We start from the raw sequence: 12,946 nt of genomic DNA on the forward strand, positions 1-12,946 counted from the left end.
TTTCAAAGTGCGTTTTAGGGGTCTACGCAAACTGAACAACTTTACAAACACTACATTATGAAAGGTCAAGGCATTTTGATGAAAGTCTCCTTCAAGCTTCTTTTCATCAACAGCCCCATGCCGCCAATCTATATTAGTAAATCCAAATCCACAAGATAAATCAATGATTTTGTTACAGGCACAGGAACAGTGTCAAGGTAACATGTGCAATTGTTTTAAGATGAATTATGCATAGACCATGTAGTATTTTGATTTGGAGTTGTAGGACCAATAAAACCTCTCCCCAAAATTATTTGATATGACAATATTTGATATGACACGCCTCTTCAACATTGCGTGGGAGTCGGGGACAGTGCCAAAGGAGTTGCGGACTGGGGTGGTGGTTCCCCTGTTCAAAAGGGAGTGTGCCAATTACAGGGATATCACACTTCTCAGCCTCCCTGGGAAAGTCTACTCAAAGGTACTGGAAAGGAGGGTTCGGCAGATAGTCGAACCTCAGATTGAAGAGGAACAATGCGGATTCCGTCCTGGTCGCGGAACAACCGACCAGCTCTTTACTCTTGCAAGGATCCTGGAGGGGGCCTGGGAATATGCCCATCCAGTCTTCATGTGTTTTGTGTATCGGGAGAAGGCGTATGACCGGGTCATCCGGGAGATACTGTGGGAGGTGCTGCTGGAGTATGGGGTGAGGAGAGCCCTCAGAAGGGACATCTAATCCCTGTACGTCCAAAGTGAGAGCTGTGTTCGGGTTCTCGGTAGTAAGTCGGACTCGTTCCAGGTGGGGGTTGCTCTCTGCCAGGGCTGCTCTTTGTCACCAATCCTGTTTGTAACTTTTATGGACAGGATATTGAGGAGTAGTCAGGGTGGGGAGGGGTTGCAGTTTGGTGGGCTGGGGATCTCATCGCTGCTTTTTGCGGATTGATGTGGTCCTGATGGCAAGAAACCAATGGAGTGCCTTCTCCAGGTAGGGAATGAGGCGTTACCCCAAGTAAAGGAGCAGTATTGCAGTATTGCATTCGCTTTACCACACCATTGTGACGAAAAGAGAGCTGAGCCAGAATGTCCCTAGGACATCTCCCTAGAGAGGTGTTCCAGGCGCGTCCAGCTGGGAGGAGACCTCGGGGTAGGCCCAGGACTAAGTGGAGAAATTATATTTCGACACAGGCCTGGGAATGCCTCGGGATCCCCCTGTCAGAGTTGGCAAATGTGGCTCAGGAAAGGGACGTTTGGGGTCCCCTGCTGGAGCTGCTGCCCCTGCGACCCGATACCGGATAAGCGTATGAAGATGAGATGACAATAAAAGTGCCTTTAGTGTTATTGGCATAAATGCAGGTTTTATAATATCATTAAAAGACACAGAGAATCCGGAGAAATCGCTCTACACAAGGGACAAGGCCGAAAACCAATATTAGAGGGCCGTGATCTTCGGGCCCTCACTACACACATGATTCTCTAGTGGAAATCACTGCATGGGGGTCTGGAACACTGAGGAAAACTATTGTCCGTGAACACAGTACGTCGCTGCATCCACAAATGCAAGTTGAAACTCTACCATGGAAAGAAACTAGGTATAAACAAGATCCAGGAACGCTGCCGCCTTCTGCATTAGTGCACATGGCATGGGTGACTTGCATTTGTGAAGGCACCATTAATGCTGAACAATATATACACTCACCTAAAGGATTATTAGGAACACCTGTTCAATTTCTCATTAATGCAATTATCTAATCAACCAATCACATGGCAGTTGCTTCAATGAATTTAGGGGTGTGGTCCTGGTCAAGACAATCTCCTGAACTCCAAACTGAATGTCAGAATGGGAAAGAAAGGTGAATTAAGCAATTTTGAGCGTGGCATGGTTGTTGGTGCCAGTCTGAGTATTTCACAATCTGCTCAGTTACTGGGATTTCCACGCACAACCATTTCTAGGGTTTACAAAGAATGGTGTGAAAAGGGAAAAACATCCAGTATGCGGCAGTCCTGTGGGCGAAAATGCCTTGTTGATGCTAGAGGTCAGAGGAGAATGGGCCGACTGATTCAATCTGATAGAAGAGCAACTTTGACTGAAATAACCACTCGTTACAACCGAGGTATGCAGCAAAGCATTTGTGAAGCCACAACACGCACAACCTTGAGGCGGATGGGCTACAACAGCAGAAGACCCCACCGGGTACTACTCATCTCCACTACAAATAGGAAAAAGAGGCTACAATTTGCACGAGCTCACCAAAATTGGACAGTTGAAGACTGGAAGAATGTTGCCTGGTCTGATGAGTCTCGATTTCTGTTGAGACATTCAGATGGTAGAGTCAGAATTTGGCGTAAACAGGATGAGAACATGGATCCATCATGCCTTGTTACCACTGTGCAGGCTGCTGGTGGTGGTGTAATGGTGTGGGGGATGTTTTCTTGGCACACTTTAGGCCCTTAGTGCCAATTGGGCATTGTTTAAATGCCACGGCCTACCTGAGCATTGTTTCTGACCATGTCCATCTCTTTATGACCACCATGTACCCATCCTCTGATGGCTACTTCCAGCAGGATAATGCACCATGTCACAAAGCTCGAATCATTTCAAATTGGTTTCTTGAACATGACAATGAGTTCACGTTACTGAAATGGCCCCCACAGTCACCAGATCTCAACCCAATAGAGCATCTTTGGGATGTGCTGGAACGGGAGCTTTGTGCCCTGGATGTGCATCCCACAAATCTCCATCAAGTGCAAGATGCTATCCTATCAATATGGGCCAACATTTCTAAAGAATGCTTTCAGCACCTTGTTCAATCAATGCCACGTAGAATTAAGGCAGTTCTGAAGGCGAAAGGGGGTCAAACTCCGTTAGTATGGTGTTCCTAATAATCCTTTAGGTGAGTGTACATGTTTTGGAGCAACATATGCTGCCATCCAAACAACGTCTTTTTCAGGGAAGGCCTTGCTTATTTCAGCAAGACAATGCCAAACCATATTCGGCAAGTATTACAAAACATGGCTCTGTAGTAAGAGTCCAGGTGCACAACTGCCTTGGCTTCAGTCCAGAACTGTCACCCATTGAAAACATTTTGCGGATTATGGAATGAAAAATATATGACCAAGGAGACCCAATGAGCAGCTGAAATCAAGCAAGAATGGGAAAACATATCACTTTCAAACCTACAATTCCATGAGAGAAATTGCCAAGAAACGTAACATCTCGTACAAAGCTCTGTAGTACTCCATTCACAGAACAGCACAAACTAGCTCTAACCAGAACAGAAAGAGTGGAAGGGCCCTGGTGCACAACTGAGCAAGAGGACAAATACATTGTCTAGTTACAAATACATTGTCTAGATACCTCACAGGTCCTCAATTGGCAGCTTCATTAAATAGTACCCACAAAACACCAGTGCTAACGTCAACAGTGAAGAGGTGAGTCTGGGATGATGGCCTTCTAGGCAGAGTTGCAAAGAAAAAGCCATATCTCAGACCCAAGAATAAGAAAAGTTTAGGATAGGCAAAAGAACACAGACACAGGACAGAGGAAGATTGGGAAAAAAGGGTAATGAACAGATGAATCAAAGTTTGAGATCAAAAGAGCACTCGAGAGACACAGACCAAATGAAAAGATGCTGGAGGAGTGCTTGATGCCATCTGTCAAGCATGGTGGAGGCAATGTGATGGTCTGTGGGTGGTTGTGAAGTGGAACATTTGTACAGGGTGAAAAAAAAAAGGAAGGCTACCACTCCATTATGAAATGCATTTCATACCCTGTGGACGGCACTTGATTGGAGCAGAGTTCCTCCTACAACAGGACAATGACCCAAAGCACAGCTCCAAACTATGCAAGAACTATTTAGGAAAGATACAGTCAGCTGGTATTCTGTCTATACCAGCACAGTCACTGGATCTCAACCCTGTTGAGCTGTTATGGGAGCAGCTTGACCCTATGGTACCTAAGAAGTGCCCATCAAGCCATTCCAACTTGTGGGAGATGCTTCAGGAAGCAATCTTCAGATTGCCACAACAAATTGATAACTAGAATGCCAAAGGTCTGCAAGGATGTAATTGCTACAAATGGAGGATTCTTTGATGAAAGCAAAGTTTAAAGGACACAATCATTTAAATAAAAAACAAAAAACAATGTCTAACCTTGTCAATGGTTAGAAATTATGATTTTATCAAGGTTATATTTAACCTTGTCAATGTTATATTTCCTATTCATTTTGCTCTATTTCCTATTCAAACAAAATTTCGATGTATGTCTTCATGGAATACAAGGGCATCTCTAAGTGACCCCAAACTTTTGAACGGTAGTTGTACCATAGTACAGGTATGTGTGATGTTGCTGATGATAGAAAGTCTAAGGATTGGGGCATGTCAGGGTCCTATCATGATGGTATCCAGTGGAATAATTGTTATATTAAATAATGTTTAAACTTTGATTGAAAATTGTGAAAACTGAGTGTTTCTTTAACTGAAAATACAGGTGCCTAAAATTACACCAGTGCATGTATGATGTTACAATAAGATGGGCCCTTATCTACTTAGTGCAGTGTGTGAGTGCCAGGGCAAAAACTACACCCCTTTGGGTCCCGAGGACCAGGATTGGGAAACACTGACTTAGTGTATGGTTTTTGAAATATAAATGTTGTAATTCTCTTATATTATAAATTGAGTTAAATGAGTACAGTTGTCTTATAGTGTAGAGAGAAAACAAAGTTTCACCAGGAGTAGCTATCGTACTGTAAACAGAGGTCATTATGTTTAGAGGGGTCACTAGATTGACATTTGTAATGCTGACGAACTGTATTATTAACGTGCAAATAAGCAACAGACCAGTTGCACCTTCATAAGGGAATGAGACATCTCCAATAAATTAAAGCCCAATTTGTGAAAAAAAAGTGTACACTTCAGAAGGGAAAGAGCAAACTGAGTTAGTCTACTGTATGTCCCCTCAAAAACCTTCATGCAGGAATTACAGTGGGTATAGAAAAGAATCACCCCCCTTTAAAATAATCACATTTTGTTGCTTTACAGCCTGAATTGAAGACAGCTGTATTTACTCAGTGCAACTTATAACATCCAAGTGAAAGATATAACATCAACATGTCAGAAAAAAATTAAAAAAAACAATCACTGAGTTGGAAAAAGGATCAACCCCTTGTGTCAATATTTTGTTGAACCACCTTTTGCTTTAATTACAGCATTTAGTCTGTTGGGATATGCCTCTACTAACTTTGCACATCTAGACGTTGCAATATTTGACCACTCTTCTTTGCAGAACTGCTCAAGTTCAGTTAAATTTGATGGTGACCGTTTGTGGACTGCTGTCTTCAAGTCATTCCACAGATTTTCAATGGGGTTTAAGTTCAGGCTCTGACTAGGCCATGCAAGGACATTCAGCTTTTTCTCCTTCAACCACTGTTTGGTCAGTTTTGCTGTGTGCTTTGGGTCATTGTCATGTTGGAAGATAAATCTTCCCATTGACAACTTTCTGGCAGAGAACAGCAGATTTTCCTCAAGAATTTGACAGTATTTTGCCCCATCCATTTTTCCTTCTATCCTGACAAGTGCTCCAGTCCCTGCTGCAGAGAAACAACCCCATAACATGATATTACCACCTCCATACTTTACTGTAGGAATGGTGTTATTTGGATGGTGTGCTGTATTGGATTTTCACCAGAAATATTGTTTGGCGTTGAGGCCATATAATTCAATTTTAGTCTCATCTGACCATAACACCCTTTTCCACGTGGCCTTAGTATCTTCAAGGTGCATTTTGGCAAAGCTCAGTCGTGACTGCATGTGGCCTTTCTTGAGGAGTGGCTTTTTTCTTGCAACCCTCCCATACAAGCCACATTTGTGGAGAATTTGTGATATTGTTGTCACATGCACACAATGACCACTCTTTGTCATGAATTCCTGCAACTGCTTCAGAGTCTTGGTAGCCTCTCTGACCAGTTTCCTTTTGTAAATCTTTTTCTATCCATCTCTAGACTTGTGCCTGTCCACAACTTTATCCCAGAGATCTTTTGACAATGCCTTGCCACCCATGGTTGATGGTTTTCTTCAGTTGCACTACCAAGGACTGAAATGCTTCAGGAAAAGCTTGTTTCATGCTGAGCTAATCAAAATGACCTCAGCTGATCACAGTTGAAAGTCAATTGGCTTTGTGTGCTATTGAGAATGTGATTAACTACACCTGGTTGAGTTTACAAGTAATTTTTAGGAGGGGGGTGATTCTTTTTCCAACTCAGTGATTCTGTTTTTTAATTTGACATTTTTGTTTCTGACAAGTTGGTATTATATCTTTCACTTGGATGTTATAAGTTGTAAATACAGCTGAATAAAACACAGTTTGTCTATTTTCATTTCAGGCTGCAAAGCAACCAAATGTGATTATTTTAAAGGGGGGTGATTCTTCTCTATAGCCACTGTAAATCTAACAGCATGCTTCTGTGATAAATTACATTTATTGACTAATGTTTCTCACCAGGAAACAGAGGTTTCCCAGGAACTCCCCAGGTCAAGCCTGAGCAGATGATGAGCAGGACTGTCCCCTTCATGATGCTTTCTTTCTACGTTTGACGTGTTGCCTGGACTGCAGAGTTACCAGGGACCTCCCGAACTAGATCAAGACTGAAACGAAAAGGAAAAATAAGAGCTAAATATTCACAGATGTAAAGTTGACAATTAATTAGTTGTGAAGAACAACAAAGACGACAAGAAGCAGATATAGCCTTTTACTTCAATTTCAGTTAATTGAAATTGTTGTATTGTGTTAGTATATTTCCAAGCCGACCCCATGGGCCTTGGGCAGCTAAGCTTTAATCTATTAATACACAACCCTCCCATGGTCAAGGTCGATTTAAGGGGATTGTGGACAATAGCAGAGAGAGATTTAATAGCCATAAGAAAGCCGATTAACACCAAATGATTGACTGGACACCAGCAACTACACAAGCAGGTTTTAAGTTTATAAAAAGCGGGTTTGTGTAACAAGCTCTAAATTAGCATTATGGACTTCAAATACATTTTGATCTCTTGAAACATTGTTACTTTATGCTGTTAAAACAAAAAGAAAGTCCTACAGTAGGTTTAGACCACTAGATTCACTCACAAGCACTCACAAGTGTGAATGAAAGTAATTCTAATATGTTTACACTGCAGATGGACATGGATTGAAAAAAAATATCACCCACTGTCTGGATATAGTCAGCATGCAGACTGTTCCCAACCTCGACCCTACAGCATTATCAGAAAAATATAACTCAAAAAGCTGCTACGCTGGTAAGAGAAGAGACTTTACCGTGCCATAGAAATAGGCTTCTAATCTCTGGGAAGCTCAGAAACGTGTGGCCCCACCAATCGGCAGCACACTGGTTAGCCTGCATGTGAAGTAGCAGAGCAACGCTAGGACGATCACCAGGAGAATGCTAGAGAAAAGGGTCACCACCACTGAGAGTCCATCTTGGTCCATGGTGTCACAGAAAAGTATCCAAGTAGGAATGCAAATTTGTATTAAAGGGAGATTGAGATGTCATCTGTTGGCTCCGTACAGGAGTTCTAGGGGATGAGACGTTGGTCCCTGCACAAGGTTGGATATGTTTGAGTATGGCTGGGATTAGGGTTAAGAATGCTTGTGAGCTAAGGGCTGGGTGGCATAGGCACCTCCATTCTGGGATAGTACTGAACTCAGATATCCCACCAAACAGATGACTCAATCCAGTTCAGAAATGTACTTAAAAGAACTCTGGATTTTGAACGCTGAACAGGATATCTGTGATTATAATTTTTTGTCTCTGGCACAACTAACTTGTCCTCTGGAATAATGCTGTTTGTGGTTGAGTTGCCTGGAATAGTTCCATATGACCATTTAAAAAGGTATTCTGTCAGAAGAAAAGGTTAGTGAAGTTGAAATGTGTAATGCTCAGTAAATGACACTAGATATATGCTACGCAATTGATTTCATTGTTGCAGAATAAAAACTGAACTGAAATATAATCCATGTAGTTTCCAGAGGTCATTTCAAGGGAGCAATGAATGTCTATCATTGGCAACTGGTAAAAACGTAGAGGTAAAAAGCCTGCCATGTGGTCTATTATTTTCTGTAAGACTGTAAATAGTAAGCATGCTCAAGCATCAACAGTTTATGTGTTCATGTGTTCGAGTACAGAATGTATGGAATTTAATATTTGATCTATCATTATGGCTATTAATCAATTTGTGTTGGAACAGCACCTATGAGTTTATTTTCTAGAACACCTATCTGAGAAAGTTCAGACTTCGGCCTTTAGAATTACCGTTAAAATAACGGTTTAGGGCTATGCACAAAAACAGACCAAAAAAGGACGGTATCAATCACGTGTTGGATAGTTAGGAAGAATGTGATTTCTACCTACAACAATCAGAACATCCCTACAACAATGAAAACAAGCCCAGAACTTCAACAGCATCTAATGAAGCGTAGGAAGAAGAATAAAGCGATACGAAATTATACAAGGTAGCGGCGAGTTTAATTGCTCAGAATTTACGGACAAATGTGGAGATATTTATTTCGATTACTTTCTTAGCCTGCGCTCGGTAAATCATTGCAATTGCATTATATATATATATACACATATAAATTAAATTAATTCTAAAAGTTTAAAGGAAAACACTTACTTCGGATTGTGTAAGCTTCTGTAGCAAAACCACTTTTATCAGTTCACTAACCACGTCCACCTTTTCATGCCAATCCCTCACGCCTTTTGACAATCCTGTGTCTATACATCCGCTGCTGAATGTCTTGTGTGCGTTTGTATATGTGTGTGTGTGGGGGGGGGGGGGGGGGGTGGGGGGGGGGGGGTGGGGGGGGTGGTAAGGGGGGGCTTATTGGGGGGCGGCGCGCACGCGTGTTGGGTAGGTGATCGCGAAGGTTTGGGAAGGACGGGACTGAACTAGAGAATAACGGTCAATATCGTCTTCTCTGCAACACTAAAAATGACATCCGGGTCACACTATTTCAGAATAAAAGTCCCCTGTTTTAAGATACATGTGTTCAACATACACCATGGAAAATAACCTAAACATGAACAATGGCTTATATTTGTTGAGATGTGACACTTTCTTTCAGTTTGGGTTTTAAAACATAAAGGTCCTTACAGTGCCCCAATATTCTCTCACTATGAAAAGTGTCCCTGACTGTCAAAGATGTCCTTCCTTCCTTGTTATTGGCTCCTCAGCAAATGTTGCATCTTCAAGTCCTCTTTATTGTCATTGCCTCTTCAGTACGATAAGGAGTGTACCTTGACCGTCATGGTATGCTTCTTGACAGGGACTGCAGTCAGACACTTCTCTTGCAGTGGGAAATCATTTACACAATTTGCATAGTTTCTGTAAGTTGCTATGGATAAGAACATCTGCAAAATTAAAACAATAATAATAACTCAATCTGCCATGTCACAAGAGAGCCAAATAAAGAGCAGCTAGTGACTGGTATAGTGACTGGTGGTTGAACTTTATTTGTGATTAATCAGAGTCACTTGAAATGATGGCAGGTGTGTAATGACTTCTATTTAACATGAGTTTGAATTTGATTGGTTAATTCTGAACACAGCCACATACCCAGTTATAAGAGGGTTTGCACACTTATGCAACCAGGTTATTGTAAGGTTTTTATTTTTCATTTTTACCCCTCAAAGATTTCAGTTAGTTTTTCAATTGAATTGTTCACATTATCGGTCACATTAAATTTGGAGAAAGTTCTGACATGATTTATCTTTGTCTCATTCTTTTACATCACAGCAACCTGTCATTTTAACAGGGGTGTGTAGACTTTTAATATCCACTGTAGATGAAGAAATCACATTAGGATTATTGCCAATTAGCAGTACATTTGTGTCAGCTATGAAACAAGAATCACTTTGATATGTATGTTTTTAAAACAACATGAGGCAATTAACATAGTTCCAAAGTGGTCAAATAATCGGTGCAAGTCCCAAAAATCCTGATAGCCTATCCCAAACATGGGCAAATTGCATTGGCAAAGGGAAACAGTGGTCGAAGTCGAAGGTGACAGACAGACTGATGGACACTTCACAGAATAGTTGCTCAATGCCCCAAAAGTTCAGCATAAAAAATGTGACTGGGATTGAATCAGTACTTCTGTGGCACAGTCAGAAACTGCTTGTATCCAAAGACAATGCACCAAGATTGATAACTTGGTGTAAGGAGCACAAAACCTGGACCTCTGAGTAATGGATTAAAGAAACATGGTCCAGTGAGTAAAATGTCACCCTATTTCCTACATCTGGACAAGATTACATCCGGAGAAAGCCAAATGATGCCTTCAGCCCAGAATATGTGCATGTGGTGTCTATGTGTCACTGACAGGGCATTTAGCAGAACGATTTTGGTAGATGTTGCACAGTTATTTGGTATGATACAGTTTATTTCAGTTTTTCAGATAATAATGGCGATACCTTATAGTTAGTATACTGCAGTATTATTATTTTTAAAAAGCATTCAATTTCAAGCTTTTAACCTCACTTTAATTGATTAGGAAAAATAATGATATGTGATATTTTATGTTTTAAAATGTATGTAATATTTGTACCATGCTTATTTCCTCAAAGTGATAACACCAGCCATTATGCTTATAAATTCCTAGGCAGAAATCTGAAAACTTACACTTTCTTTCAGCTGTGTACACCACCACACTGATTTCATACGGCAAAAACAATTCGATAATTTTTTTCATGCATGTTGCATGTAATTGCGATGTTGTGGGTTTGATTCTGGCAGTATAACAAAAGTACAAAAAGGGATTTACTCACCACTGTAGGCTGCTCTGAATAAGAGTGTCTCCTGAATGACTGACATGAAGATTTGATTTAGATTTGGTCTATTTGATCCTTTTATTCCTATTGCTCTGTGGCTTTGTCATCCCTGGGGTGTTGCAGCTGATTTATTGAGGCGGAAAAACCATGAGCAGAACAGTGGACAAGTGAATCGTATGTTGAAAGGATGATGTATTTGTAATCTTTTACTTATTCAAATTGTGTATTTTTGTAGATGTGCATGTAGGTGAATTGTTTGAGCCAACCATAGAAAAATGCCACATGATGAAGTCAATAGATAGAGTATATCTCAAAGAGGATAATGCTTTCCCTTGAGCCTGGCAAAAACAGAAAATTAATCAACCAGCCCTCTCTGAACATTCCTTTTACACTTGAGTAACCACTCATGTTTCTGCACAGATCAGTGGATCTGATCCTCCTCTTTGCTGCAGCTAATCATATCTGGGCTGCGTTCATAAATTACATTTCATCTGATTATCTCCAAGAACAGCTAACATAACCTGATTGCTGAACCCAAAGCTCTCTTTTCCTGCCACTCTTGATAATGTGCCTCATTACTGCACACATTAAAATACTTTTCACTGTTACACTGTAATTATCTAAATGGGACTGGTTACTGCTAGTGAGAGTAGAGGTCTCTAATATTCAAATTCAAGATGAAAGCATGTAATTGAATGTTTGACCATATTTTGAAACAGGGAATTAATTCATTGGTCTTAATGTGTCTATGCAACTTGTTAAATCTAACTGGTAATGAACATTCAGTATTTAACAAAGGTAACTTATTGTCCACTCCCACCTGCTGTTGTGAATTTTTGTGAATACATCAAAACACCAGGCCAAGACTTAGCTAATGTTGTCCTGCTTGCTGGTCCTTGTCTGTAACTGTTCAAGAGATGTATCTGCAAAGTCTATCAGACATTTTTGCTACTCTTCCTCTTTAACTAATCACTGATTCTTGAGATACGGGACAAAAAGTTTTAGGTCTTCATTTTTTTATTTTAATACTACATTCATTTTAAATTGATATATTTGTAGAGAAAGGTTTCAGCTAATAAACCATGCAAATGAAAGTTTTTTATTGAAACACTTTTTATGAATATTGACATTTATTCACTTCACAACTTGATTTGTGTCAACTCCGTCAGACACACCAAAAAGCATGCTATTTTAATTTGATCAGTTCAACAAGGTGTAAACTCCTCAAGTATCGAATACTGGTGTTCAGTAACATGTTTAAGCAATGAAATGCATTATATACATTTTTGTTCAGATTTCACACTATTTTGAAAAATTAAATTACAAAATTCCTTAATTTTGTACATTCATTTTTAATATTATCCATATACAGTATAATCAATGTTCTTAGGCAAAGAAGACATCATTGCAGGGGCGACTGGTCATTAGGGGCTGGTGGGGCACAGCCCCACCTGTTGTCAACAGAAAGAACTTCAACAAAATTGTTATTTTTATTTCTTGAAGAGAAACCCTTAATTTGGAGGAGAAACTTAAAGTGAAGCGACTTGGTGCCCATCAGCCACGGGATATTGTCATCACTCAAACTGCTGGTAAAAGTAACTGCAGGTTTAACGTGGAGTGGTTTTTGAAGAAAAAGTGGCTAACGGTTAGCATACAAAAGAAGGCACTCTTCTGTTTTCCATGTCTGCTATTTGGTGGAGATGGTACTTGGTCAAGGACAGGTTACAAAGGTTTGAAACATCTTTCTGAGAGGATTGTAAAACATAAGAGCAGCAGGAGTCATCTGGACAATGCTGTGAAATCGGGCTTACTTGGAAGGGTAAATGTCGCAGCCCAAGTTGACAGTGCATACAGGTGCTCCATTGAGCAGCATAACAAACTGGTGGAGGAAAACAGTTACTTTCACAGTCGGATCATAACGTATTAAACTGTGTGGAAAATGTGAAACCGCACTGCGGGGGTGCGACGAGTCGGTGGACTCCCTGAATCTTGGAATATTTAGATGCATTTTCCAGACTATGTGTGAGGGCGATTTGAGATTTCAGAGGCACTAAGACGCTCAGCCCATTTTCAAAGGGACAATCTATCACTGTACAAAACAAACTGTTAGACTGTATGTATGAAGTGTACAGGGAGGAGATTGCCAA

At 40.6% G+C, this 12,946-nt stretch overlaps 1 protein-coding gene across 3 annotated transcripts in view; it reads right to left on the bottom strand.

The window, feature by feature from the left end:
- The window catches only part of alpl (alkaline phosphatase, biomineralization associated), a 32,280-nt gene extending 21,368 nt beyond the window's left edge, over window positions 1–10,912 (bottom strand). The window contains exons 1-2 of one of the 3 annotated variants that reach the window (XM_010881663.3): window positions 10,797–10,912; window positions 6,473–6,618 (exon numbers count right to left, since the gene is read on the bottom strand). In XM_010881663.3, coding sequence (XP_010879965.2) covers window positions 6,473–6,545 — 73 coding nt within the window. In that variant the 5' untranslated portion in view covers window positions 6,546–6,618; window positions 10,797–10,912. Of the gene's footprint in view, window positions 1–6,472; window positions 6,619–7,288; window positions 7,560–8,643; window positions 8,775–10,796 lie in introns of those variants that run through there. The other 2 variants (XM_010881662.3, XM_034287412.1) reach the window with 2 other exon arrangements.
- Window positions 10,913–12,946: the final 2,034 nt, after the last annotated feature.

The sequence above is a fragment of the Esox lucius genome, chromosome 17 (genome assembly GCF_011004845.1).
Source record: "Esox lucius isolate fEsoLuc1 chromosome 17, fEsoLuc1.pri, whole genome shotgun sequence".
Classification (NCBI taxonomy): domain Eukaryota; kingdom Metazoa; phylum Chordata; class Actinopteri; order Esociformes; family Esocidae; genus Esox; species Esox lucius.